This window comes from Neoarius graeffei, chromosome 16 (genome assembly GCF_027579695.1).
Source record: "Neoarius graeffei isolate fNeoGra1 chromosome 16, fNeoGra1.pri, whole genome shotgun sequence".
Taxonomy (NCBI): Eukaryota; Metazoa; Chordata; class Actinopteri; order Siluriformes; family Ariidae; genus Neoarius; species Neoarius graeffei.
This window is the reverse complement of record NC_083584.1, coordinates 24,883,948-24,911,690: the sequence shown is the minus strand read 5'-3', so window position 1 is coordinate 24,911,690 and position 27,743 is coordinate 24,883,948. Positions and strand designations below refer to the sequence as shown.

General features: G+C 42.3%; 1 protein-coding gene across 1 annotated transcript; it reads right to left on the bottom strand.

The window, feature by feature from the left end:
* Positions 1-1,294: 1,294 nt before the first annotated feature.
* LOC132900215 (F-box/LRR-repeat protein 6-like) lies at positions 1,295-19,791 on the bottom strand. The gene is made up of 3 exons (XM_060942240.1): positions 19,247-19,791; positions 7,309-7,467; positions 1,295-1,382 (listed from the first exon to the last, which is right to left on the bottom strand). The coding sequence occupies exons 1-3, from the start codon at positions 19,789-19,791 to the stop codon at positions 1,295-1,297; spliced, it is 792 nt and encodes a 263-aa protein (XP_060798223.1).
* Between the last annotated feature and the right edge of the window lie 7,952 nt (positions 19,792-27,743).

Sequence of the window (27,743 nt, the reverse complement as noted above, 5' to 3'; positions counted from 1 at the left end):
TGTTTGGGAACATTTTGTTTATTTTTTGATATGAATGTGTATTCATTCAGAGAGGTGTCTGAAAGATTCACCAAGGTCTGTTTTGGTGTCAGATCGACCCACACACACTCTGAAATGGTAGAATTAAGGTTCATGTTTATGTTAATTCATGTTTAGTTGAAACTTAGGTTTATAGCTTCTTAAAAGCTTGAAATATACTATGGTAGTGATTTGGATCCCGTAATTAATGAATGCATTCCGTGATTAATGTTAGTTTTATAGTTTTAGATTAGTTTCATAATGACATTATAATTATAGTTAAGATCTTATGATTCTAAGGGTTTTTAGTTTAAAAGCATTAACCTAATTTAGTTATGAGTTTAATCCTGTTAGTTGTTTAATTGTTCTCTCTCTTTCAGACATATTCTCATTGTTCTTATGTTTAAGTTGTTCTTATTTTTTATGTTTATTTTCTTATAACATTCTTTGTTTTAGCATTATTAAAGACATTATTTGTTATTTTGCTTATGTTGATGAAATCAAGATGTAATTTACTGACTTAACACACATTCATGTGTTAAGAAATTATGTTAAATTATTAGATCCTTTCTGTGCAAACTAATGTCTTTGACCTTCTCTGAATAGACTCCGTAGACTAGACATTCTGTGTTTAGACATTCCATGCTCTATGTAATGAATATTAACCATAATATTGACCATAAGCCGAAACTCTGATATCTATCTGTACCTTACTGTCATCAGAAATATGTTATTATATTATGATCGATTCAAGATCATTACACACTTCTACATAGACGCACACACGAAGACAAAACATAAACACAGAGATACTATAAGATGTTTCCAAGAATGTTTTCATTTCGACGAAGTGACCGTGCGAATAAACTGGCATGTGAACTCTCTGGTGTTCCCCTGTCTGTTTCTATCGACCTGTTTCATTCGTCCTCGGATCTGAGGGGGGGCCCACGAAGGAATCGGGGTCTCTGATTGGGTTGAACCCCAACAGTACCAGAACACCATAATCATTAAATCCTAATTATTGGTCTTAAAAAGCAGTTTTTCAAATATGTACTCATTTCACACATACCTCTGTGTGTTGCACATTTATGCTCTCAAGAGACTGACAGGCAACTCCAAGATTTTGAAAGGCCCCTTTTGTCACACCCATGCAGTACGACAACTCCAGGGATTGGAGATTTGAGCAGGCATTTGCCATCACCTCCAGTAGACAGTAGTGAAATATTTCATTTCTGTAGGATTATTTACATAAGGTAACTCTTTTTCAGGTTTAACATTAGTCACTGGGCTGGAAAATTACCTGAACAACGTAGTCAACATGCTTTTTCCAGTGACAAAGCTTGAAATTCCTCAGTTGCGAGAACCTTGAAGAAACAAAATTAGATACAAAAACATAGGTTGGATTATAAAATAGACGTACAATAAATTTATTTCAGAAGTTCTCATAAGATATAAAGTCACATTCAGAGTTTCTGGCACCGTTGGTAAAAATGGGTAAAACTGTTATGCGAAATATATTTGTGATTATTTAGCTTAATCTCATACTGATGACATGAGAATGTTCTAACATTTAAGCAAAGTTAATTTATTTTAAGTAATGCTCATCAAGACATGTCTTTATTAAACATTTCAAAATTAATGGTACCCCTAGAAATTCTTATGAGCATGCACATTCAATGCAATTCAATTTTATTGTATTTGTATAGCACTTTTAACAAAGGACATTGTCACAAAGCAGCATTACAGAAATATATAAATACCAGATAGAAATTTTACAAAAGAAAAATGTGTAAATTCCCATTCATACTTTTTTTTTTTAAACGTTCCTAACTTCCTCTTCCACTGGGGTATAAATATGAGGGACAGAGACCAAATTCCCATAGTCATGAAATTAAATTAGAATAAAAATGAATAAATAAATATAATAAGTGTTGACCTCCATAATTCAAGCAAAGCCAATAAAAAAAAAGCTACATGCCTGAAAATGCTGAAAATATTCCCTGTCGAAATGTACAGACACCATGTCCACACCAAGAACCTATTTAGAAGGTGTACCAGTAAAAGCCTTTTCTTTCATATAACCACAGTTATTCTGTCCACATTCACTAAATATGAGCAATCGTGCACTCTGATTGGCTACTCTATTACTAGGCCAGCAGCTCATATACCGTGAGTACAGAAAAACAAAATGCCGGAGCGCATCAAGTCAGACATGTCACTTTCTAATCAAGTATTTAAAAGAAACAAATAGCTAAGAGAAATAAATAAATTAATAAAAAAAAAAAATATATATATATATATAAAAAAGCTGGATAGTACAGTGGTAATGCTCACTGACTACGACGCAGGAGATCGGGGTTCGAATCCTGGTCGGGGCAAAACATCATCCAGTAAGGGTCCTTAGGCAAGACCCCTCATGATATATCAGCCTACCTCAGGAATGAGTGAAGACATAAGTGATAGAGTCATACCGGCTCAGACATCGCCCAGGTCAACAAGGTCTGCGTCAGTTGCTAGGGAAATGAGAAATGGGCTACTGGAACAAGACATCGATGGATGAGGACAGAAAATACGGAAAAATCCCAGAGAGAGGGGATACATGCAGCGAATGTGGGACCATTGGATACTTCGAAACCCACAATCAAGGCTAACAAAGAAACAGCTATTAGCCCAGTGTTCCAACATCCGTAATCGAAATCTACTAACACACCTAGAGATTAATGAAATACAACAACGATGCTATGGCAAGGGGGAGCCAGGAAGACAGGTCAGTGGGGAGATGTCATCATCATCCCCACAACCAGAGATTGGGTACTCAACACAAGAGCTGCTGACCTGAGAAGGAAGATCGTGACCCAACTGGAAACCTGGAGCCCCCGACGAATACCGAAGCTGAGTTGCCAAGTACCTTCAGAAGATCTACTAGTAGATGTGAATGCTGCTCTGAAGACAATCTCCACAAGAACCATCACTGAGACCAACAAGCTGATACACAGTACAGCAACAGTAATCATGGAGATGCTTGGACACAAGGTGGGCTCGGGACATAACAAACAGTATCCACCATGGAAAAGACGATTAGAGGCCAAGATAAAGGCAGCACGGAGAGAAGTTAGCCAGCTAGCTGAACTACAGAAATGGTGAATAAAGGGGCACCCAGGAAGTACAACTCACTCTCCATACCAGAGGCACTCGAAACTGCCAAACAGCGATTAACAGCTCTGGCCACCTGGTTGAAGAGATACACCAAGGAGGGAGAGGCCAGGAGAATAAACAAGCTGTTCTCCACTGAACCAGCCAAGGTGTACTCTCAGTGGCAGGGAAACAACAACCGGTCAGACCCACCAAGAGCTTTGGTGGAAAAATACTGGAAAGACATATGGGAAAGAAAGGCATCACACAACACCGATGCCCAATGGTTAGTGGACCTAAGAGCTGGCCACAGCAACCTCCCAGAACAAGAACCAGTAACCATCTCAATGGCAGACGTCCAAGAAAGAGTGTCAAAGATGAAGAGCTGGACAGCACCAGGCCCCGATATGATCCATACGTACTGGCTGAAGAAGCTAACTGCACTCCATGAACGCCTAAGCAGCACAGATGAACCAGCTGCTGAGGGATGGGACCCACCCAGAATGGCTAACCCAAGGCAGGACAGTCCTAATCATGAAGGACCCCCAGAAGGGACCCATCCCATCCAACTACCGGCCAATTACCTGTCTCTGCACAACATGGAAGGCCCTGTCAGGCATCATTGCGGCAAAAATGAGTAAGCATGTGGCTCAATACATGAGCAAGGCACAGAAAGGAATTGGCAGTAACACCAGAGGAGCCAAGCACCAGCTACTGGTCGATAGAACAGTCGCCCGAGACTGTAAGAAGAGACAGACCAACCTGTGCACTGCCTGGATTGACTACAAGAAAGCCTACGACTCAATGCCACACACATGGATACTGGAATGTCTGGAAACAACAGGACAGGAACCTAAGGACCTTCATCCAGAACTCAATGGAAATGTGGAAGACAACCCTAGAGGCCAACTCAAAACCCATTGCCCAAGTCAACATCAAGTGCGGCATATACCAAGGAGATGCGCTATCACCACTGCTGTTCTGCATAGGCCTGAACCCCCTCAGTCAGATCATCACGAAGAGCGGCTACGGGTACCGATTCCGTAGTGGGGCAACAATCAGCCACCTGCTCTACATGGATGACATCAAGCTGTATGCCAGGAACGAGCGAGAAATAGACTCGCTGATCCACACCACCCGGATCTACAGCGATGACATAGGGATGTCATTCGGATTGGACAAGTGTGGCCGGATGGTCTCAAAGAGAGGCAAGATGATGCGGACTGAGGGGATTGACCTACCAGAGGGCAACATAGGTGATATCCAAGACAGCTACAAGTACCTTGGCATCCCACAGGCTAATGGAAACCATGAAGAGGCCACAAGGAAGTCAACCACAGCCAAATACCTCCAGAGAGTAAGGCAGGTCCTGAAAAGTCAGCTGAATGGTAAGAACAAGGTCCGAGCCATCAACATGTACGCACTACCAGTCATCAGATACCCCGCTGGTATCATAAACTGGCCAAAGGAGGAGATAGAAGCCACAGATATCAAGACTAGAAAGCTCCTCACCATGCATGGAGGGTTCCACCCCAAGTCCAGCACCCTGAGACTATACACTAAGTGGAAAGAGGGAGGTCGAGGGCTAGTGAGCATCAAAACCACGGTCCAGGATGAAACATCAAAAATCCGAGAATACATCAGAAAGATGGCCCCAAAGGATGAACTGCTAAGTGAATGTCTCAGGCAGCAGAATCCTGATGAGAGTGCAGAGGAGGAGGAATAGACAACCTGGAGGGACAAACCCCTACATGGCATGTACCACCATCAGATAGAGGAAGTGGCTGATATCAAGAAATCCTACCAGTGGCTGGATAATGCAGGACTGACAGACAGCACAGAGGCACTAATCATGGCAGCACAAGAACAGGCCATAAGCACAAGAGCCATAGAGGCCAGGATCTACCAGAGTAGATCAGACCCAAGATGCAGACTGTGCAAAGAAGCCCCTGAAACAGTCCAGCACATAGTAGCAGGGTGTAAGATGCTAGCTGGATCAGCGTACATGGAGAGGCACAACCAAGTGGCTGGGATAGTATACAGGAACATCTGCAACCAGTATGGAATAGAAGTACCCAAGTCCCAATGGGCCATACCACAGAAGGTGGCTGAGAACAACAGGGCCAAGGTTCTGTGGGACTTCAGCTTCCAGACTGACAAACAGATCCTGGCTAACCAACCGGACATAGTGGTGGTGGACAAAGAGCAGAAGAGGGTGGTGGTGATAGATGTGGCGATCCCAGCTGACGCCAACATCAGGAAGAAGGAACATGAGAAACTTGAGAAGTATCAAGGGTTGAAAGAGCAGCTGGAACGGATGTGGAAGGTCAAGGGTTGCGTGGTCCCTGTGGTAGTGGGGGCACTTGGGGTAGTAACCCCCAAACTGGGAGAGTGGCTCCAGCAAATCCCAGGAACAACATCTGAAGCCTCAGTCCAGAAGAGCGCAGTCCTAGGAACATCGAAGATACTGCGCAGAACCCTCAAACTCCCAGGCCTCTGGTAGAGGACCCGAGCTTGAGGATGACATGGATACCACCCCCCCGCCGGGGGTGAGAAGGAGATTTTTTAAATATATATATATATATATATATATATTCCCCCCCCCCAATATCTCCTGTTCCACACTCCAGCCCAGTAGTGGTAATGCACCTTTAAGTTGGCTTGCCAACTGCCAAAAAAACCCTAAAGAAGAAGAAGAAAAAGAAAATTGTGGAGCATGTTGCTGAACCAACCGAGGACGATATAAAAACTCTACTTGAAAACAAAACCCCAAAAAATACAAAAACAAAAGCAACAAAATATGGATTGAAAGTATTTCATGGCAAGAACGTTTTTTTTTTCCACGAATGATTATTATCGCATTTTTCACAAACTGCTACTGTCATTTTGTCGGTTTGTTTACATTCTAAGCGGCAATGATTTTGTCGGACGTTTTGTATAAAGTTTTTATTTATCGAATTTGCAAAAAATAAAAAATATTCTGTTTCTCAAAATCCAGTGAATGTGGATCAAATAAAACAATTATTCCATTCAATCTCGTCGTACATGGCTTCTAGCTGGCTATCAGCTCATGTATGACTTGATTTCGTGGAATAATTGTTAAATGTAAAGGACCTGGAGTTTGTGAAACACTATTGGATCTTTGACAGGAACCAGGTTCCATCATCAAATGAGACAAAAATAAGGGATGCTTATACAGAAAAGAACCTAATCCCCACTATTAAGTATGGTGGGGGTTCTATGATGTGGGGATGTTTTCTCCCAAAAGGCCCTAAAAACATTGATAGGATACATGGCATCATGGACTATTTTAAATGAAAATATTCCAGACAATGACACAATAATGAGTTAATGATCCAACAAATATTTTCAAATCCCCACAAAAATGCTACCATGACCAAAGAATCAAGCTTTTGACATGGCCATCCCAGTACCCTGACCTAAACCCAACTGAAACCTGAGGGCTGAGCTGAAAAGGAGCATCTACAAGAGGAAGACCTAGGATCAGTCAAGCTACAGTACTGAAGAGTTGTCTGAGATTCTTTTGACAACAACAATGATTTGGTGGTTCCTAGTATCAAGAGAAGTTCATTTGGTAGCCTACGCAGGTGCCAAGTTATGGAATACCTTGCCAAGAGAACTTATGTCATGTGTAAACAAGGAGATCATGAAATATCGGTGAATTTGATAAGTAAAAACATGTCCATGATCTTTCCACCATGCTTACCTGCGATGATAACGTCCGGGTTTCCCTCAAATTGCTGATCGTTTAGAAAAAAAATTCCATCTCAGGTAACGAGCTGCGTCATCAGACGACAAGATCAAAGGGTGGGGTGGGTCTTCCGGTTGATTAATTAACCAATAATAACTGTTGTAACTGAAACTCATCTTTGTAAAATTGTTTTTATTGGTAAATCTGAAAAGGTGTCGATAATTATGGACTGTCGATAATTGTAGCTGCAACTCTATTATTATTATTATTATTATTATTATTCCTTGCTCATTATTCTCCCATCTCATAAGAGATCATGAGCTAATTAATGACAAAGATATTTTTATAACCTTTTTACACCCGTCTTTAATTAGGGTGCCAAGAATTTTGGTGCAGAGTGTACAATTTGAAGACTTGGCTTAAGACTGAATACTTTTATCACTGACCTGTTCTGTGTTAGCCAGTCTACAGTGTTCTTAATCTTCTGTTCAGTTCCAGGTAACTGACTCTTACCAGGCTCAATCCAACAGTAGCCAATGGACACACTGCGCCAAAGAGATGGGGAAGAAGCAGCACTGTTCCACAGATGACAAACTCGGCCAACCCTTTCAGAGAATAACGGTTCAATGAATAAAATGCTCCAAAACTGCATATAAAAAGTAACAGAAACTAGCAATCAGACATTTGAACCACCTATAACCAGACTTGTAGTACTCGAGTCCAACTCTTGCCCTAATTTTAAGGACTCGTGACTTGACTTGGACTTGAGCACTGATGACTTGGACTCGAACTCGTGCATTAACTGCATTTGGACTCGCAAATTGGAGACAAGGACTCAGATTTTTTCTTTATTTTTTGTAACATGCCATAGTAATTTGGCATAAGACATTTATATCGACATTAATTTTTGTACTAATTTCATGCAAGAGTGTCACACCTGTGCACCTTGGCACGTGCATCAGACAGACTCTTGCGTGCGTGCTGTAAACGACTCATACCTGCACAGGATTAAGGTGCAATCAACGCACCAATATAAAAACTATTAAGACTAAGATCCGTAAATCTCTGGCCTGGAAACCCTGTAATACCCTTGACAAGATATGGCGCTCTAGCCTAGATAACAATCTGAAAATTGACCTGTTCGGATCTGTCGTAAAGCCCATCCTCCTTTATGGAGCCGAGACCTGGACGCTGACAGTCAAACAACAGCTGCGACTAGATGGAACCTATACTAACCTACTATGTCGCGTCCGAAATATCCACTGGTCTGCTCACGCTACCCTAGAGGAAATTTATCAGGACTTACCACCTGTCTCCCTAAGACTTAAACAAAGAAGGGTGCTCTTTGCCGGGCACTGCTTCCGTGCTAGGGAGGAACTGATATCTCACCTCCTGTTGTGGAGCCCGAGTCACCGACCAGTATGGTCAAGAAAACTCACCTTCCCTGCGTCTATATCGAAGGATACTGGGATCGATGCGAATGACCTGCCAAACGCAATGGCTGATAGAGAGGCATGGCAAAGGGTTGTGCGGGGCATCCCGGCTGAGGCCGATGGATGGATGGATATAAAAATTGTGAAAACACTTACTTTGCGAAGTATTGAGCTGCATTGCTGATACAGTACAGAGCCTTATTTCCTTGTTTGGTTTCCTGATCCCTGACTTCCTGTTTCTTGTCTTTGACTACTGCCGAGTAGGGCTGTAACAATATGCGTATCGAAATCGAAATCGCGATACGCAGAGTCACGATCCGTGTCGCGATACAAGAAGGCAGAATCGTGGTACACCCTTTCAAATTTCTCCTCAGCCCAAAAACAGATGTAGCCCTCCCCTGAGTGACCAGGCTCACGGTTTTACTTTGTCTAGGGTAGTTATCCACTGAGGGTAGGCACATTAAACATATTATGAGGAACAATCTTGTTACCTTGTGAATTCGTTAATATTTAAAGCAGCACATTATCATGTCTACATGCCTTAGTTACCATTTTAAATATATTCACTCAGACACAGATTATATTTGTAATAGAAAGAACAAGAGTTAAATTTATTCTCCAGTAATTCGTTTCATTAAGATAACACAAAAGATGACCACTCAAAGGGTATATCCCAAACTCTTACAGTCCTCTTATTTAGAAAAAGAAAAGTCCAAGCGAACCTAAAGAGTTATACTGGCCAGTATACTAGCGTTGGTGCACATTCAATACGTTGGCGCGCATGAGTTGGAGCTCAAAACAATACAATAAACACCTCGCCGAGTAGACGTGGCAGTGCTGTAGCCACGGAAAAGACTTGACTCACGAATACCCAGGTGTGCAGAAATGCAACGCTGCAGGCATCTGACGTCCACTTGTCTTTCTCCCCGTGGCAGCAGTCATCCGAACCTCACACGGATCATCACTGGCCAGTCGCTTCCGTCGGATGGTGTCCACAACGAAACTAAGTCAATGCTAACTCATTCACGGGTGCAGGTGAAATTAGCTGCCCGAGTTTCAAATAACGAACTCACGCCACGACAGTTCAGCTTCAGAACAAGACACTTCAAGAAATAAAACGATCTCTTGGCAACAGAGAAAACACTTAACTTCCCTGTTAACTGTTAAGTATTGACAATTGTCTCTTTTTACTCCAGTCCCTTTTCGTGTCATTCTCCACCCGGCTCCCTCCAAAAGACGTCCCTGTTTCCCACTTCTTCCACACTCATTCCGAAAGAAAAAAAAAAGAAAAGGACAGCGCCCCCTGCCTGTTTGCATGACTCAAAACACAGAACATTGTTTTATCTTTCATGAAAAAAAAATGACATACATCCCAATAATAAGGCTGATTACATTTACAAAATGTTGTTACAGGCAATCAGTATAAATGTTAGTTTACTTGGGCACTACACTCTCCCTCCACTAAAGAAGGTTATGTCCCCATAACACATCCAAGTAAAATATACAGAATGAGGAAGTAACAGAACAAAACAAATATGTTAATCATAATCTTAATCCCATAACACCCCAGTACTCCATCAACACACACATAATGGTCTACTCTGAGGCTTCCCTACCCACATGTATAATGTTGAACAATATGTGACTGGCAAGTCTGACCTGATTTGGGGCTCACCTAACTCATCATATGTTAGTCGTTTTGGGGCTGTTCTAGTTCGTTCAGACCTTCGACAAGCCTGAGGGTATTCCTCATTTGAGGGACTTTCATGAGGAGACAGTTCACCCAGTACTTCTGGAGGTTCAGGGGCACTGGTAATTTCTCCAAATAGATCCTCCAAGCCATAGTCCTCAGCTGCCTCTGAGCAATCTTCCACATACACTGGGGTTGGTGGATGTGGTGCCTCAGTGGCTTCAGCATTCACAGTTTCATCAGGATCAGTTTCATCTGGATTCTGACTGAGTTCCAGTGAGTCACCTTCAAGTTCTTCCCCAAGTCTCTTTGGAATAGGTACACCAACCAATGGTTCCCACTCTTCGTCCTCACTGTCAGGACTTTCAGGAACTTGATCAGCCTCCACTTCTCGGGATCTATCCCTGGCTTCTGTCACACTTTTTGGACTCACCTGCCCCCCATCCATAGTTTTTCTTGTCCTCAGCACTCTTTTTGGCTGTTCCTCTGCAACTTCTGTAGCTGGTAATAGTCGCAGCTTATTACCTACGGGGAGGATGTGGTTACGATGAAGAGTTTTGAGAGGTCCATTCCCCCGCTCTGGCCTCAACCGAAACACAGGCAAGTTTGGCATCTGGCTTTCGACAATGTAGGGTGCAGGACTCCATCTATCAGCCAATTTGTGTTTTCCGTGGAGGCCAAGGTTCCTAATTAATACTCTGTCACCTGGTATAAGATGCGAGTAATGCACCTTCTGGTCGTACCTCCTTTTATTTCCATCATTCTTTTTCCCTGCAGATATCTCAGCCAAATCATAGGCCATTTTCAACTCTCTTCTCATATTGTTCACATATCTCCGATATGATTTGGTCGAAGAGCCATCAGAGGAAGTACCAAAACTCAAGTCAATTGGCAGCCTAGCTTCGCGCCCGAACATCAAGTGATAGGGCGTGTAGCCAGTTGCTTCATTTCGGCTGCAGTTATAAACATGCACCAGGTGTCCAATGTGTCGACTCCATTGATTCTTCTGCTTAGGGTCCAGGGTTCCCAACATATCCAGCAATGTTCGATTAAAACGTTCTGGCTGAGGGTCCCCCTGGGGATGGTAAGGAGTTGTTCTGGATTTTTGTACCCCCAGCAAATCTAGCAACTCGTGAATCAGCTGGCTCTCGAAATCTCTGCCCTGGTCAGAGTGCATGCGTCTTGGTAGCCCATAGTGCACAAAATACTTTTCCCACAGTACTTTGGCGACAGTGGTAGCCTTTTGATCTTTGGTTGGGAAAGCTTGAGCATATCTTGTGTAATGGTCTGTAATTACTAAAACATTGCAGGTATTGCTCAAGTCAGGCTCAATGGATAAAAAATCCATACAGACCAAGTCTAATGGGCCACTGCTACTCAAGTGAGACAAGGGAGCAGCTCTCTTGGGGAGTGTTTTTCTCTGAACACATCGAGCACATGTGTGGCAATATTGCTCCACATCTGATTTCATATGGGGCCAGTAAAAACAGTCCCTTACAAAGGCATACATCTTTTCAAAACCAAGATGTCCGGAGTCGTCATGTAAAGACCGCAGGGCAGTCTGCTGGAATTTCCGTGGCAGTAGCAACTGTTTGTGTTTTGGCTTGTTGGGGGCCTGGGTGTGTCTAAACATAACTCCATTTTCCACCTTCAACCGTTTCCACTCTTTCATCAGCAACAGAATGTCCTTATGAGTCTTCCTGACTCTTCCAGCATCCTGACTCTGAACGGCATCCCATAATCCCCCCAAGCATGGGTCCTCCTTCTGTGCGGCTGACAGATCAGCAGAGCTCAAAGTGGGGAGTGAAGCAGTATTCAAGGTGGCTAAGTTGCAGTATGCCACTGGGACTGTCTTCACAGTGCCACCCAAACAGCCCACAACTGGAAGATTTGAGGAACATGCTGAGTGGCTTGCCTCTGCTAGCTGGCACATAGCCTTAACCCCAGAAGGAGAGACGTGTACCCAATCTTCGTGCGCCAGACTTGGGTGAGGACGGCGAGAGAGTGCGTCTGCATCAGTGTTTTGTTTTCCTGGACGGTACTTAAGACTAAAGTCGTAAACCGACAGGGCCGCTAGCCATCGGTGCCCTGTAGCATCAAGCTTGGCAGTTGTCAAGATATATGTTAACGGATTGTTGTCTGTTTGTACCTCAAACTTGACACCATAAAGGTAGTCATGAAGTTTATCTACCACTACCCATTTTAATGCTAGAAATTCCAGCTTGTGCACTGGATAGTTTTTTTCAGAAGGCGTGAGGCTTCTACTCACGAAAGCGACTGGACGCAGTCCCTGGCCCTGGTCTTGATAGAGAACCCCACCTAAGCCCTCACAGCTAGCATCAATGTGTAAAGTGTAGGGGAGTTGTGGGTCTGCAAAAGCTAAAACCGGAGCTTGGGTCAGTCTGGCTTTCAGTTCATTGAAGGCATTCTCACAGTCTTCATTCCACCTGTCACCAAATGGCTCTGAGGCACTATAGTACAGTTTTTCATCCGTTTTCACTTTAGTCTTTTGTCCGCCTATCTTACTTGACAAACAGCCCTGAAGCAGTTGGTTCAATGGGAAGGATACCTGGGAGAAATCCTTAACAAATCTCCGGTAATATCCACAAAAACCCAAAAACGAGCGCAACTCAGTCACATTACGGGGTCGGGGCCAAGAGCGTACTGCATCTACTTTAGATGGGTCGGTAGAAACACCATCAGGTGTCACAATGTGTTCAACGTAGCTGACTGAAGTCTGGCAGAACTTGCACTTGTCCAAGGACAATTTCAGACCCTGATCCTCCAACCGATCAAGTACCTTGAGGAGCCTCTCCTCGTGTTCTTCAAGGGTTTTTCCGAATATGATGAGGTCATCAAGATACACTAAGACCTCCAACAAATTCATGTCTCCCACTGTCTTTTCCATAATGCGCTGGAATGTTGCAGGAGTGCCCGATATTCCCTGCGGCATCCTCTCGAACTGAAAGAACCCAACAGGGCATATGAACGCTGTTTTTTCCTTGTCATTGTCAGAAAGGGGAATCTGATAATAGCCACTTCTTAAGTCGAGTACACTAAACCATTTGCTCCCACTAAGGCAGGCCAGAGCATCCTCGATTCGTGGTACGGTGTACTGGTCAGGAATTGTTCGCCGATTTAGCGTCCTATAGTCCACGCACATTCTTATTTGCCCATTTTTCTTTCTCACCACTACAATCGGGGATGCATATGGACTTCGTGAGTCAGCAATGATTCCAGCACCCTTCAACTTAGCTAAATGCTGTCTGACATCTTCAATATCAGCTGGTGCAAGCCGACGGGATCTCTCCCTGAAGGGTTTCTCATCAGTCAACCGTATTTGGTGTTGGGTACCCTTGGCGCAACCCACATCAAATTCGTGTTGAGAAAAAACAGCACTTCAATCCAACATTTTCTTCACCAGTCTATTCTTCCACTCTGTAGGGACTGGGGAGTCTCCAAAATCAAATGACTCTGGGGTTAGCTGACTCTCAAAGTTGCCCTTATCGGAGGAAACTGAGGGTGAAATCATTTCCACTGGGAAAAGATGGGCGATAGGTGTACCTCTCCTCAGGGTAACAGCATGGGCAGAGACATTTTGAATTGTCACAGTGATTCGTCGCGACTGCAAATCATCTACTGAATGCATCTCAGGTCTGACAAGTAGTTCCTCAGGGAAACGTGTCTCTTCTGGGTAATCCACAAGTATGTGACTGCTAGAGGCCTGCTGTGGATACCTAGGAACCCCTGCCAGCCTTGTAGACTCCCCAGGAGATAATGTCACTGGCTTATTACCTGTAAACCAGACGACTCCCTGCTCTGTGTCGCCTGGTTGGTTAGCCTCCACAATAGCTTGCTCATAAGCATCTTTCATCTTTGGATGAACAGTTAAGGTTGTAAGAAAGTTTTCCCCAACTTTGTTTTTGCATGCCTCAACTAGTTTCTTCACCACAGAGGTGTTGGTTCCAACTAATATGGACACTTCACCCTTCATGATGGGATCAGGGCACACCAACACAAGCGCATCTATAGTCTCAGTCACCCCTGTAACAGACCCTGGAAACTCAAGCTTCACAGACAAACAGCCATCATATGGGTAACTCTTACTACTTAGTCCCCAAATCTCCAAATTGTCAATAGGAGTTAATGGCAAATGCCTAAGATATCTTTCATAGAAGGATCTGTACAAAAGAGTAACTTGCGACCCACTGTCCAGCAAAGCTTTAGCGTAGATACCCTCTATTTGGACAGGGAGTATAGAGGTTGGCCCTACTAACCCAGATGGAACTGCAGCTTTGCTTGGACCTAGAGTTCTGCACTTGGTGGAACGTGTACTTTTCAGAGCTACAGGCCGTTTCCCCCCCTGCGCCCCGGATTGGTTTCCCTTTGGCTGTGTCAGTTTAATGAGACGCTGGTTGACTTTGCGCAGATTTTCTTCATTTTGACATTCGCGTTGGAAATGGCCTTCTTCACCACACTTGTAGCAGAATCGGCTTGCTGACCCCGCTACCCTAGCTGGCACACCTCGGTTAGCTGGAGTGGCTGTAGATAGGCTGCGTATTTTGGGGGGCTCCGTTTGAGCTGGGCAAACAGTTGCTGATGACAGCCGTGTCACCTCACTTTTTAAGCATGTAATTTCCTTTTTTAACAGCTCAATGTCAGTTTCACATGGTGTCGCATTGAAAGGGGGCACAGAAGACATCAATACTGTTGCTTTGGCTGTGCTGCGGTTGTAGACCATGTTCTCTTCTTCTCGTACTTCTTTAAGAAGCTCTGCAAAGGTTGGTGGTTCTCGCAGCGTGTGGGTCATACGAAGACGGAGTGCTATCATGTCATTTGGGAGTGCACCTCGAATGATCTGCTGTATGCGAAGTCGATTCATGTCGGAGTGCTCGATGCCCTTTTTGTGAAGCACCACATGCAGCAATTTGTCTAGTTTCAGTATATATGCAGAAAGTTTTTCCCCCTCCTGCTGAAAGGTACTTTGGAACCTGACCAACAAATCTGATGCACTTTCTGTATTGCCAAATGCCGTTTCGAGAGCACTGAGGTAATCACTACACGTAGCTGAGGGCTTGTCAATCTTGGTAAACCTCACAATATCAGAGGCAGGTCCCCGTAGGCATTCCACCAGTTTCTGTTTCTTCAAAGAATCAGTGCATTGCCATTCTTCCAGGATATGAGAGGTTTGTTCAGCCCATGTGTCATACTCATCTTCACCACTAGGTGTAGGAATTACCCCCGAAAAAGTGCGTAGCTTCCTTATACCTTGGCCTTCAGCAGCTGGGGTGATCTGGCATTTTGTCACTAATGCATTAATAGCTCCAACTAATTCAGCACTAAGAGTGGATGTAGGGGCTGCATTTTGAATGTCAGCTAAAGATTTCCCCTCTTGCTGGAGGAAAGATAACAACTTGGCATTAAAGTCATCACCTTGACTGGGTTGGGGAGAATGGGGTGTTTCACTGACTACTTGCACAGGCCATGGGCCCATTTCATCAAGAATTCCTACCTGAGGTGGAATAGCAATTTTGGACAGCTGAACCGAGCATTCTACTAACACAAACTCTTTGTTCCCAGTGTCATTGCGGTGCCTGTCACGCAGTTTTGTCTTACCAATGCCCTTCACTGTCTCCACAACTCTGTAAATATCAGCCTCAGATGTATCCAGAGGCACCACACTTAGGACAATTGCATTCTGCACAGGGATTACTTTCTCATCACACCAAGCTATAATTTTGTCTGCATCCATATTGATATTGTAAATCTTGTGAAAGAAAGAAAGAAAACAAAATAGTATTGCTCTTCTGATTATAAAAGATTAACTTAAAAAAAAAACAGCAAGATGAGCATACAATCTTAAAATTTCACAACAAAAGTCATCCCGGACGAGCCCCCACAAATGTAGCCCTCCCCTGAGTGACCAGGCTCACGGTTTTACTTTGTCTAGGGTAGTTATCCACTGAGGGTAGGCACATTAAACATATTATGAGGAACAATCTTGTTACCTTGTGAATTCGTTAATATTTAAAGCAGCACATTATCATGTCTACATGCCTTAGTTACCATTTTAAATATATTCACTCAGACACAGATTATATTTGTAATAGAAAGAACAAGAGTTAAATTTATTCTCCAGTAATTCGTTTCATTAAGATAACACAAAAGATGACCACTCAAAGGGTATATCCCAAACTCTTACAGTCCTCTTATTTAGAAAAAGAAAAGTCCAAGCGAACCTAAAGAGTTATACTGGCCAGTATACTAGCGTTGGTGCACATTCAATACGTTGGCGCGCATGAGTTGGAGCTCAAAACAATACAATAAACACCTCGCCGAGTAGACGTGGCAGTGCTGTAGCCACGGAAAAGACTTGACTCACGAATACCCAGGTGTGCAGAAATGCAACGCTGCAGGTATCTGACGTCCACTTGTCTTTCTCCCCGTGGCAGCAGTCATCCGAACCTCACACGGATCATCACTGGCCAGTCGCTTCCGTCGGATGGTGTCCACAACGAAACTAAGTCAATGCTAACTCATTCACGGGTGCAGGTGAAATTAGCTGCCCGAGTTTCAAATAACGAACTCACGCCACGACAGTTCAGCTTCAGAACAAGACACTTCAAGAAATAAAACGATCTCTTGGCAACAGAGAAAACACTTAACTTCCCTGTTAACTGTTAAGTATTAACAATTGTCTCTTTTTACTCCAGTCCCTTTTTGTGTCATTCTCCACCCGGCTCCCTCCAAAAGACTTCCCTGTTTCCCACTTCTTCCACACTCATTCCGAAAGAAAAAAAAAAAAAGGACAGCGCCCCCTGCCTGTTTGCATGACTCAAAACACAGAACATTGTTTTATCTTTCATGAAAAAAAAATGACATACATCCCAATAATAAGGCTGATTACATTTACAAAATGTTGTTACAGGCAATCAGTATAAATGTTAGTTTACTTGGGCACTACACAGAGGCGCTTCCAAACTTCAATTTATGAATACTTTACTTTTTATTTTAATTACATTTTAAACTTACTTAAATTACTTTTTTTTTTAATATCTATTAGTAAGTCGTTTTTTCGCCGACCTGCGACAATCTTCTGCGAGTCACGCAACGTCCACACTCGCCACTGGCAGAGCGTTCATTTCTTTTAAGCGGTCGCCATTCTGGTTGCGATGCGGGGAGCGAATCTGTAAACAAGCAGCTCATTGGCTGGCTAGGTGTGTCACAAGCCAATCACAATCACTTGACCGGAAAGGCATGTCTGCTTGGGCGGAAGCCTTCTGCGGTAGTTACATTTTCGCTACGTTCACACTGCAAGGCTTAATGCTCAATTCCGATTTTTTTGTGAAATCCGATTTTTTTGTGAGGTCGTTCACATTAACAAATATATGCGACTTGTATGTGATCCTCAGTATGAACGAAAAGCAACCTAAAAGTGTTCCGCATGCGCACTGCAGGATACGACGACGTCACACGCAGTGAGCATGGCCAGTGTTTACGGAAGTAAAACCGCCCGGTTGCGGTATGACCCATCCAATCTAGCTTGAATAGCTGCATCCCCCCAAATGGAAATCAGCTCCCTAACCTCTGCGTCCTTCCATTGAGAAGATTCAGAACCTTCACAGCCCGAAGCGTCCCTCGCACTGATGTCATGCGCAGGGGCGCAGATACGTTTTTTGAACTGGGGGGGGACAAAAAACTGGGGGGGGACAAAGCTGCCAGCAAACCAACCCCAACCCCGATATGCCTGTCAAACTTGTTGTTAGTAACCATAGCAACCAAGCTCGAGCTCACAACCTGTGCAGTCTGCGCAGCTCAACCAACCGAATATCAGTCTTTGTTTTGTTTTATGTGAGTTGTTGCAACTATATGTATACACTGCCGTGCACCTCAATAAACCGAATGGTAATGAGTCTTTTGATTTTTCCGTGAGGTTTGCCTTATGCAAAGAAAGACAGCATAGACGTTTTTTCCTCCCTATAAGTGGGGGGGGGGAACCGAACGAGGTGAATTTAAATATGACTCGTCCCACCCTCTATCTGCGCCCGTGATTATGCGCCATGTTGTTGTAACTTTTTTGAGAGACCCGCCGCCTACTTCAGCGCAGAATAGTGACGTTTGTGGCTTGTTGATGACGTGTAAGTCGGATGAATGCGACCTGGCGGTTCAGACTGAAGTCGCATATGAAAAGAGCGGATAGGAATCGGAATTAGCACCACATATCCAAACGGCCTGGGTCGGATTTGAAAAAATCGGATCTGTGTCGTTCATATTGTCAATAAAAGATCGGATACAGGTCACATATGGGCGAAAAGATCGGATTTGAGTCACTTCAGCCTGCAGTGTGAACGTAGCCTTTGACACGCGAGCAATGTTTCACTATAAAAATTCCGTAATTTCCATCTGTTTTCCGTGATCACAGAAAATCATTGGCCCTATGAGAGTGAGACAGTGAGAGAGCCCCCCCCCCAAAAAAAATCTTAACGGATTTACACGATTTGGAAAAATGACTTTTTCAGAACCGAAAAAAACAGAGCTTCCGGCTCAACAGTATTATTTTGAGAAATAAAACAATCTTTGGATATACATTTGTTCATTTTTGCATACATATTACTCATTCTCTGCAGTGGTCTGAATTATTTGTTATTAAATAGTTAATGTAAGTAAGTAAATGTTAATAAGTCAAATTTACTACTTTAAAAACATTTTTAAAAAAATCATGGGTGTATCAAATCGTGGGTCAAAAATCACGATACGAATCGAATCGTGAGCTGGGTGTATCGTTACAGCCCTACTGCCGAGTCTACCGGTACGATAGCTCGTTTGTGCCTTGCTCGACCTATTGCCCGTTTCACTTTTACAATTTTGCCTGCCATTCTGGATTGTTTACCATCTCCACTTGCATTAATAAACACATCTTCTGCACTTACATCCGTCTCCCAACCATCTCTGACAGAATACTTCACACTCCCTGACAAAGAGAAGCACATTCACCTGCTCATACGTCATGTTCAGGAGCAAATTAATGTTAATGGTGCTGAAACAACCACCGTCAAATGGTGTGGTTGGAGTCTTGTTCTCAGACTCGACTCGAAAATTTTTTTAATGACTTGGACTTCACTTGGACTTGAACACTGGGGACTCGAGACTGGACTCGAACTCGAGGTTTAGTGACTTGACTACAACACTGCCTGTCATACATATTGCCATTAATGTACAATAGTTTTGAAAAGCCATCGTCTCACAAAAAGCAGAGCTCACCTGCAGAGAAACGGTATGGCACCATCTTGAAGAACGACCAGTTCAAAGATCTTTACCAACACTTCCATTGGCATCCTTTGTCCCCAGTCAAAGCTCAAAGCAGGCTCTGATTCCTCCAAATCAGCATCATTGCCTAAAACTTCTTCAGTGACTTTAGAGACTCTAGGTTTTGTCAGTTCTTTCTTCCTCCTCACTGATGTGCTCTTTGTTTTGGCCTTTTTCCTCTTGCAACCTTTTCGCTTAGGTTTCCAAACACTATCAATCTGGCTAACGTTTGATATAATCAGAAGCATATCTTCACCATGCTGTACAGTGTAATTGGGTCTTTGAACTCGTTGGAGCTTCTTCTTCTTCTTCTTTTTCTTCTTTGTCTCACTCTTCTCATCTCTGAGTGAATCTGCCTTCCTTTTCTTGGTTGCTTTTCTCTTGTCGAGCACAGCATTTTTCTTATCCATCCCTGTGCCCAAGTGCTGGGAAGATGGACCACTCTTATCTGGTGTCTCAGGTTCCTCGGTATTTGATAATTCTTGATGAGAACCATCCATCCCTGGTGAAAAGGAGATGAAATTTAGACAAAGGGGAACGCATACAAGGAAAAGTTTTATAGAAAAAAGTACAGTAATATTTCATTGTGATTTCTTTTGAGTCCTTGGGATATTAAAAAATGCATCGTAAATATAAAATAAAGTGTTTCCCCCAAGTTAATTTTTTTTTTTTTGGATGAAGATGGTCACCTGCAGGACCCCTCCCCACGGCTCCTATTACAGAGCATTTGGACCAAGACAAACAATTAAAGAAGTCACATTTAAGTCTTCACATTTATTTTAAACCAATAATTAGAACAATTTTCACAAAAGAACTCTTTTTATTTAACAAGAGAACAATTATTTTACAACAATTTGTTTTACAATAGAACATTTCTTTGACAAATCTTTTTTTAAACAAGTATTTACAATAACATTTTTATTACAATAGAACTTGAAGATAACTAGCTAACTTGAAGATGTTTACAAAGTGAGATCATATTCCAGCATGATCTCACTATGAATTTTCGTAACATAACATTAACTAACTTAATCACCCTTTTTTTTTTTTTGGAAAAAAAAGTTGTATGTCCTCCATCTTTGGCTACTTCGGGGGTTCTGACATTGCTAACTATTGTTTGAATCAAATCGTTTTTGAGCACACGAGAGGACAGTGAATTGGACGGGGAACCAGCAGCTTGAGCAGGTGCTGTTTCTGCGTGGTCCTACTGCCTGCACCCCCGGGTTTTTTTTTCTTTTTTGGACCTTAAAGTGCATATCACGGGTAAATTCAGGAGCAAGATCAATGTAATTCTCCTATTTTATACTAAACTTTGGTCAAATATCTGTCAAGTTTTGCATTTTGTGCAATTTATTTTACCTTGCGCAATACCAGAAAAATTCAGTTGAAATCAAGCTATTTGAGGCGAATTCATCCGCCTCTGAAAAAAAATTGCCATTTGGATTTCCTGGCAAACATTGATTTTCGTGACGTCACGTGCGGGATGCCTCCTTCTGAATCCTACGTCAGCGCTGGTTTGTTTATGAGAAAACGACCTGGTGGTTTTCTGCAAATTTCTTCAACGTTATCACGTAATTATTAAAATGGTTAACAGATGTATCGTAGGAGGGTGTAGCAACACCAATCTTGATGGGATTAGTATTCATCGTTTTCCAAAAGACCGGACAATGAGAGAGAAATGGGAGCGCTTCGTGCGAGGCACCCGAAAGCCGAGGACCAAGCAGAGCCGAGAAAAAGACCAAGAAAATCGGCGATTCACAAGTTGACTGTTGCCAGGGTACGAAATAAGAGAGATTATACTCTAAATTAGGTGTTCCTGTGTTTGTGTGGTACACGGATAATGTTATTTATTGACACACACAAAAGTAAACAACACGAAAGCGCTGGGTGATAATACACTTACTTCACATGTATCAAGAGATATGCGTGTCAGGGCTTGAGATCTTGGGACCTGTCAAACACGTTAAATGTATATACAACCCTGCTTAGCCGATTCCATGTGTGTAGCTTATGAAATCTTTCTCCTACAGTAGCCAGTACTCTTCTAAATGAAGAAATATATAAATACATAATAGTAATTAGAAAAAATGATTTATGTAACAATAGATTCAAGATGTTTATTTGTCATATACACAATAACAGACACAGCGGTTTATTATTGGGTAATGAAATTCTTATTTTGCAACTGCCCGACCAAACTATGCTTACCAATATTAAAAAAAAAAAAAAATATATATATATATATATATATATATATATATATATATATATAAAATGTATATTATATATATATATATATATATATATATATATATATATATATATATATATATATATATATATATATATGAAATATAAAGTGCATATGGAATGCAAAATATAAAAGTAGAATGAAAAATGAAGATAACATTAAAAAAAGGGAGAGGCAAACAAACAATGTGCAAACATAGAGGTAGATATACTGTGCAATGTCTTGTGCAAAATTGCTAATGTAATCCGTGGTTCAAAGCCTGATGGAAATTTAGAGGTAGATGGTGATTATAATCCGTGGTTCAAAAGCCTGATGGCCTGGGGGTAAAAAAAACTGTTTGTCAGTCTAGTAGTCCTTGCTTTCACACTCCTGTAGCGTCTGCCAGATGGTAGGAGCGTGAATAGGTGAATAGATAGATAGATAGATAGATAGATAGATAGATAGATAGATAGATAGATAGATAGAGCATTGATACATGAATCCATGGGTTTAGAAGCTCAGGTGACAATTCCAATGCAAAATCGCTTGCTGCTAAACTTGGTCTACACAGACTGTGCACTGAATCCATGCAAGCTCTCTCAGCCTGCTGGCGGATCCGCACGTGACGTCACGAATCTGGCTCCAGACTCCCTTGGGATTTTTCCAGATGCGTTTTGTTATTAGGATGCAGTGCTGCAGCACAGCAACTATTGTTCTGCTACGTGTTTCCTCTTCTTCTTCTTATTCCTACGCAAATTTCGATTTCGAATAACTCAATAACCGTACGTCGCACACAGACAAACAATATATCAAAACGTGTGGCTCGATCGGACTCGCTATGCTATTACTTTTCTCTACAGAATAAGATTTTTTCACAACGTAGTCGCGAAAAAAATCGGCCAAAAAAACCCCATTCATTTCTATGGAATTAATTGAAAAAAAAGCACTTTTTCAAACATCCGCTGCTCTGGAATGCTTTCACCTAGAGACTTGATTCAAACTCTAAAACGTAGGAAAACTTCTCTGTGGATCTGGCATTCAACTTTTCTGCTAGGTTCTACACTTTCAGATCAGTCCCTGCTCAAACGCCATGTGGGTTCCGGGAGAAAATCCAGCTTTTGAATGGGTGTCTATTGCGTTACACACCAGTGGAGCTCGTTTACTTAAAGTGTAGAGAGCTTGAAAAAATAGCTCAAACTTTCTCGCTTAAACTGTGGTTTCAGCCACAAATTTCACTTTACAGACATAAATTTCTCAAAAGTAGTAGTAAAACTTGTCCTGATTCACACAATGTGTCTACCTAAATGATAGGATTTACAGTTTTTGAATGAGAAGCCTCAAACTGAGGAGAGTGCAGCCGAGAGGCCTCATTGACACCCATTATCAATGTGACAGAAAAGTCACTCATTTTTAACTCGCTCTAGTGTCCTCATTTTTAACACTACAGACAAAAAATTACATCAGTTTATTCAGGAGACCCTTCTAGCGCTCACTGTGAAAGAATTTTGTGAATAGCTGCTTTCGTTGTCGAGTTATTTGTCGTTGTTTGATGCCTGGTCCTGAGGAAAAAACAGCAGACACCTGACAAAATCTTGTGTGTGTGTCTTAACGCTCCTGCTCAGGCCCGTCGCTGATAGATAAGTCTAGCTGATAGATAAGCCTTAGGGTTTCGAGTTTCCTCCATGTCCCAGTGAGGTGGGACGAGGGCTGATAGGGCGTGCCCGCCCTCTGAGCACCAATACACGTCAAGAAGGGCAAGGGTTAACTCGGTAACATCATTGAGATGTTGAGAACTCTTATCACTGAAACTGTGTACAGTTCTTTTCTTTTAGCAATTATTGTCCTATAGGATAAAAAGGGGGGAAATGTGAGGGAAATTTAATGGACGAACACTATTATTCTCTGTGTTCCTGTACGTTGAGCTCAAGTGACTTAATGGATGAACATTATTATTCTCTGTGTTTCTGTATGTTGAACTAAAGTGGCTTAGTTACTAAGAAGAGATGTTTTTCCACATGTTGTAATCGCTTTTCTGTGACCTTGGTGGTAATAAGCAGGGAGCTTGAGCTCTCCCTAACTTGCATCTGCCTGCACATACCAGAGCACGCCAGGTGCACGCTTTAACAAAGCTTCATAGAAAATCTTGAGCCAATCACGTGAAGACACAAGCAGTGAGCGAATGCTTTCAGAGTATAATAGATAACATTCCTAAAACACAACTCAGAGTGTGCGTACTCTCGGCATCATCAGGAGTGGTGTCTTCTTCTATTCTTCTCTTTCCTTTCCTATTTTATATATCTTTTATATGATCTACTATAATAAATGACTGAAAAGACAACTGTTAAGCGTTCTGAAGTGTTTATTAGAAATTTCCATTACAGCAGCGCCCGTGTCTATGCCAGCTTGACAAGTGTCTCACAAAATCTATTGAAATTATCGTAAAAAACGGTAAAATAGACCAAGTTCTGCTTAAAATGGGTGAGAATCGTTGATAGAAACCATTGAGGCAGTGAGTAGTTTGATATATATAGCGTGGCGAGCAAGTCGCCCAATCGGTCGAGTACATGTTGTCACTAGTCGCCCGTACCCTTTCCAACTCGCGTTGGTGAGTGGGCGACCGCCCGTTTCGATCCCTGCGTTCCCATGCTGTTCCAGGTTCGTCAAACTCGCCATAAGCCTCGCGAAGAGCATGAATTCTCCATCAACGGCGATCGGCACGCCATGAGTTTGTGGAGGAACGAGACTCGAGCACCAATGACCAGAGCGGGATTTCCATATTAGGTAAATCGTCACTATCAGGTCAAAACCTGCTATGTGACATTTTTCCTTTTTTACAGGGGACGTAAAAAACTGAATAAAACTGAAATATCAAGCTGAGAAGCCAGCAAAAGTTGTTCTATTATTAGCTTGGCCAGTTAAATATCCATCAAAATAGCTAATTGCAGCATTATATTAGCGTAAATTGCAAAAAAATCATCCTTGAGAATTGACCTAAATTGTCACAGAGCAGGTTTTGACCTGACAGTGACGAAATCTTCTTCTTCTTTCTTCTTCTTTTATATTGTTTTATAGCGGTTGGAAAACAGCTTTTAGGTGCATTACCGCCACCTTCTGGACTGGAGTGTGAACCAGAATGTTTCACACCCTATTGTGCTAAATTCTCCTAATAATTCCTGTATCATTAAAAAAACCTAAAAATAGCTCTATATCCCACATTATCTGACCTCAACTGCAATATCTCTCTGATACCTAGTGTCATATGATTTAAATCAGGTAAAAGACTGAATAAAAGAGAGCTATTCGGGACACAACTGTGTGTATTTAAGATATAGATACAGCTTGCATCTTAAATACACACGGTTGTGTAAGTGTGGCTGGAATCAGTGACTTGGAGTTTGGTCCTCTTGTTGATGATAGTCTTAGGCTACATCCACACGACAATGGCAACGAGATGTTATTAAAAAAATATCGTGTCCACATGGGCAACAGATCAGTAAAATATCAGGTACATATGGCAACGCAACGCTTGCTGAAAACGATGCAATACACATGCCACACCTCTAGGGGCGCTGTAAGATGGTCCCTTCGGAGACACCAGAACAATAGAAGAAGTAAGGACGCATGCGCATAAACTATTATGCGTGAGACTTCATATTAGCCACAAAGTCAGAAAAATCTGTTCGTAAAATTACATTATAATGACCAAATACAATGAAAAGTATTTTTCCAGTCTCACCTGTGAAAGGTAATCCCATGTGATCTCGTTTGGATGGCAAACCTGTTGGTACAGTTAATCGCAGCACATGAATGAGGCATCTTTATTCTCCGCTTTGACCCATCCAATATGGCGGCGAGGATGACGTATGATTCTACGCGGAAGGCGGCGTCTTTAATGGTCCGGAATAAATTGAATGCTACACGTTGATGGATTAATTTGTTCTTCTACATCCCTTTTTGAGGAATGTATTGTAGGACTTAAACCAACATCTGAAGAGGTGAGATCGCTCCTTTTTTTTCCCTATTTTTGCTGGTGGGATTGACTCTGCCCTAAGGGCTATTCTCTCTCTCTCTCTCTCTCTCTCTCTCTCTCTCTCTCTCTCTCTCACTTTGCACCATTACACAATAAATATTCACAGTGAAAATATTTTGTAAGCGCGTTTCATGAACCAAGTTATAGGATTTGTTGACAACTCGCATCGAGTTCGTTACACTTCTACCCGGCGTGAAGCACTCACAGTCATGTGGTTGTGATGTCATCATAAACAAATCCGTTCTACTCATCCAGACAACTTCGCAACGGCGCCGTTGCCAGATCTTTCCACTGTTGGTAACTCGCCAGCGCCCCCTATAACGATCCCACAATTCCTTGCGCGCTCCACCCGGATGTGATGTAAAGTGGAACTGCTTTAACTGTATCGAGAGCGCCTCGATTCGCTCTCTCATGTTCTGACTACTGGAGTGGTCGGACGGACTGTAGGCACGCTCGCCTACAGTGTTGAGACTAACCGCTATTGTCTGAGAACAGCCTGTTCAAATTAGTTTCGGCCGAACTTTTGAACGACCCGCTAAGTTTCAGCGATATAGTGGTTTTGATTCTAAACCTTTGCAAAGTTTAACTACAGTTAAGTAGTTTTCCACGCTAAGAGGCATTTGCGGACAGCTTCGCTCCTCTCAGTTCTTTTCCTCGTCGACGCATCACCGGAGGTTTCTCCTGAAGCACCGTGGGCCAGCTAGGCCTTCATCTCCCTGCTTCGTTAGCCGCGGTTGGACGCAACGCGCCGCTAACCTCCTCTCCTCGGACTGCGACCCTCAGCGCGGACATCGGAGAAAGAACTTCCATCGCATTGAGTAGGCACTTGGGCAAATTTTTAATTTGTAGCTTATTCAGATGGTTGTTAGGGTCATGTTTAAGCTTTGAGCTATTTAGCATACCCGCTCAGACACGGAAGGTGTTTGTTTGTTTTTATTGTTTGTTTTGGTTCTGTTTTTTTTTTTTTTTTCTTTGAACTTGTTAGACAGGGTATCTTGCATGATATCTTTCCTTAACTCCATTGCTAGCTTCCCTATCTGATTAGCAGCGCAGCGACAAGTTTGTTATTTTAAGCTCCGAGGCTAGACCGCTACAAGGCCTACTTCTCTCCATCCAACACATATACACACTCTCTCACACTCTCTCTCTCTCTCGCGTTGAGTTCTTTGCCTAGATAGTCTGTTGGAAATTGTTAAGTGCAGTGTTTGGATCCAGCTGTAGCGTGGTCAGATTCTCCTTAGCAACTTATTGCTAGCTACCTCAGGGTGATACGCTAGCTGGTAGGCTTGTGTTCTCGACTAGGCCTGCAGGCGCCATCTTTCCGACGCCATTTTGATACCTTCCTCATTGAGTTACCTGTGATACGACACCTAGGCACTGACCGCCATTTTGTTTAAGCATTGCCAGAGTGGCTAGTCATTAGCATCTGCCCACAGATACCTACACAAAGCACACATTAGCCACAGAGCTAATCCTTTGTTCTATTTAGCTAACATTCCTTTGTTTTAGCTAACATTCCTTTGTTTTAGCTAACGACAAGCTAGGTCACACACACACACCCACCTCCACACACACGCACACAAGGGATTCTTTTCTTTTTTCTTCTATCTCTTTCTCTCTCTCTTTCCCTCAAATTTATAGTCCAGGTGTAATTGTTCCATTGTTTTGTCTTGTTATTACCTTTGCTGACATTGAATGTATTTTGAGTTTATTATTATTAGTGAGTAGTAGACAAATAAAAGCTAATTAAAATTAATTGCATTTTACTTGTTCCTGTTGTTTATTCACAAGGTCAACTATTTAGAACTCCTTTTTCCTTCAGAATTTAGCTTTTGTATACAACTGGGTTTCCCATCTAATACAGAGCTACCATTAATCTTGAGTGTAACCATTCACGGTGAGTATTAAGATTAATAATTTAAGATTTTATGAGACTGATCTTTATTTATAAATTGATTAATTTAATTATCAATTATCACATAATTTATAATTTAATTAATCCCAATTCAACCTACATTAAAGTGGTGCCCCGTGTGAGGCATAGTTTAATGACCTTGTGAATTTCTCAACAATAACTTGTAAACTGCTGTATACCCAAAATCAACTGCCAAGGTATAACACAGATGACTTTAATGGTGAATCATTAACAGTGTGTTAATCACAGAACTGAAATTCAGCTGCCAACCACAGTT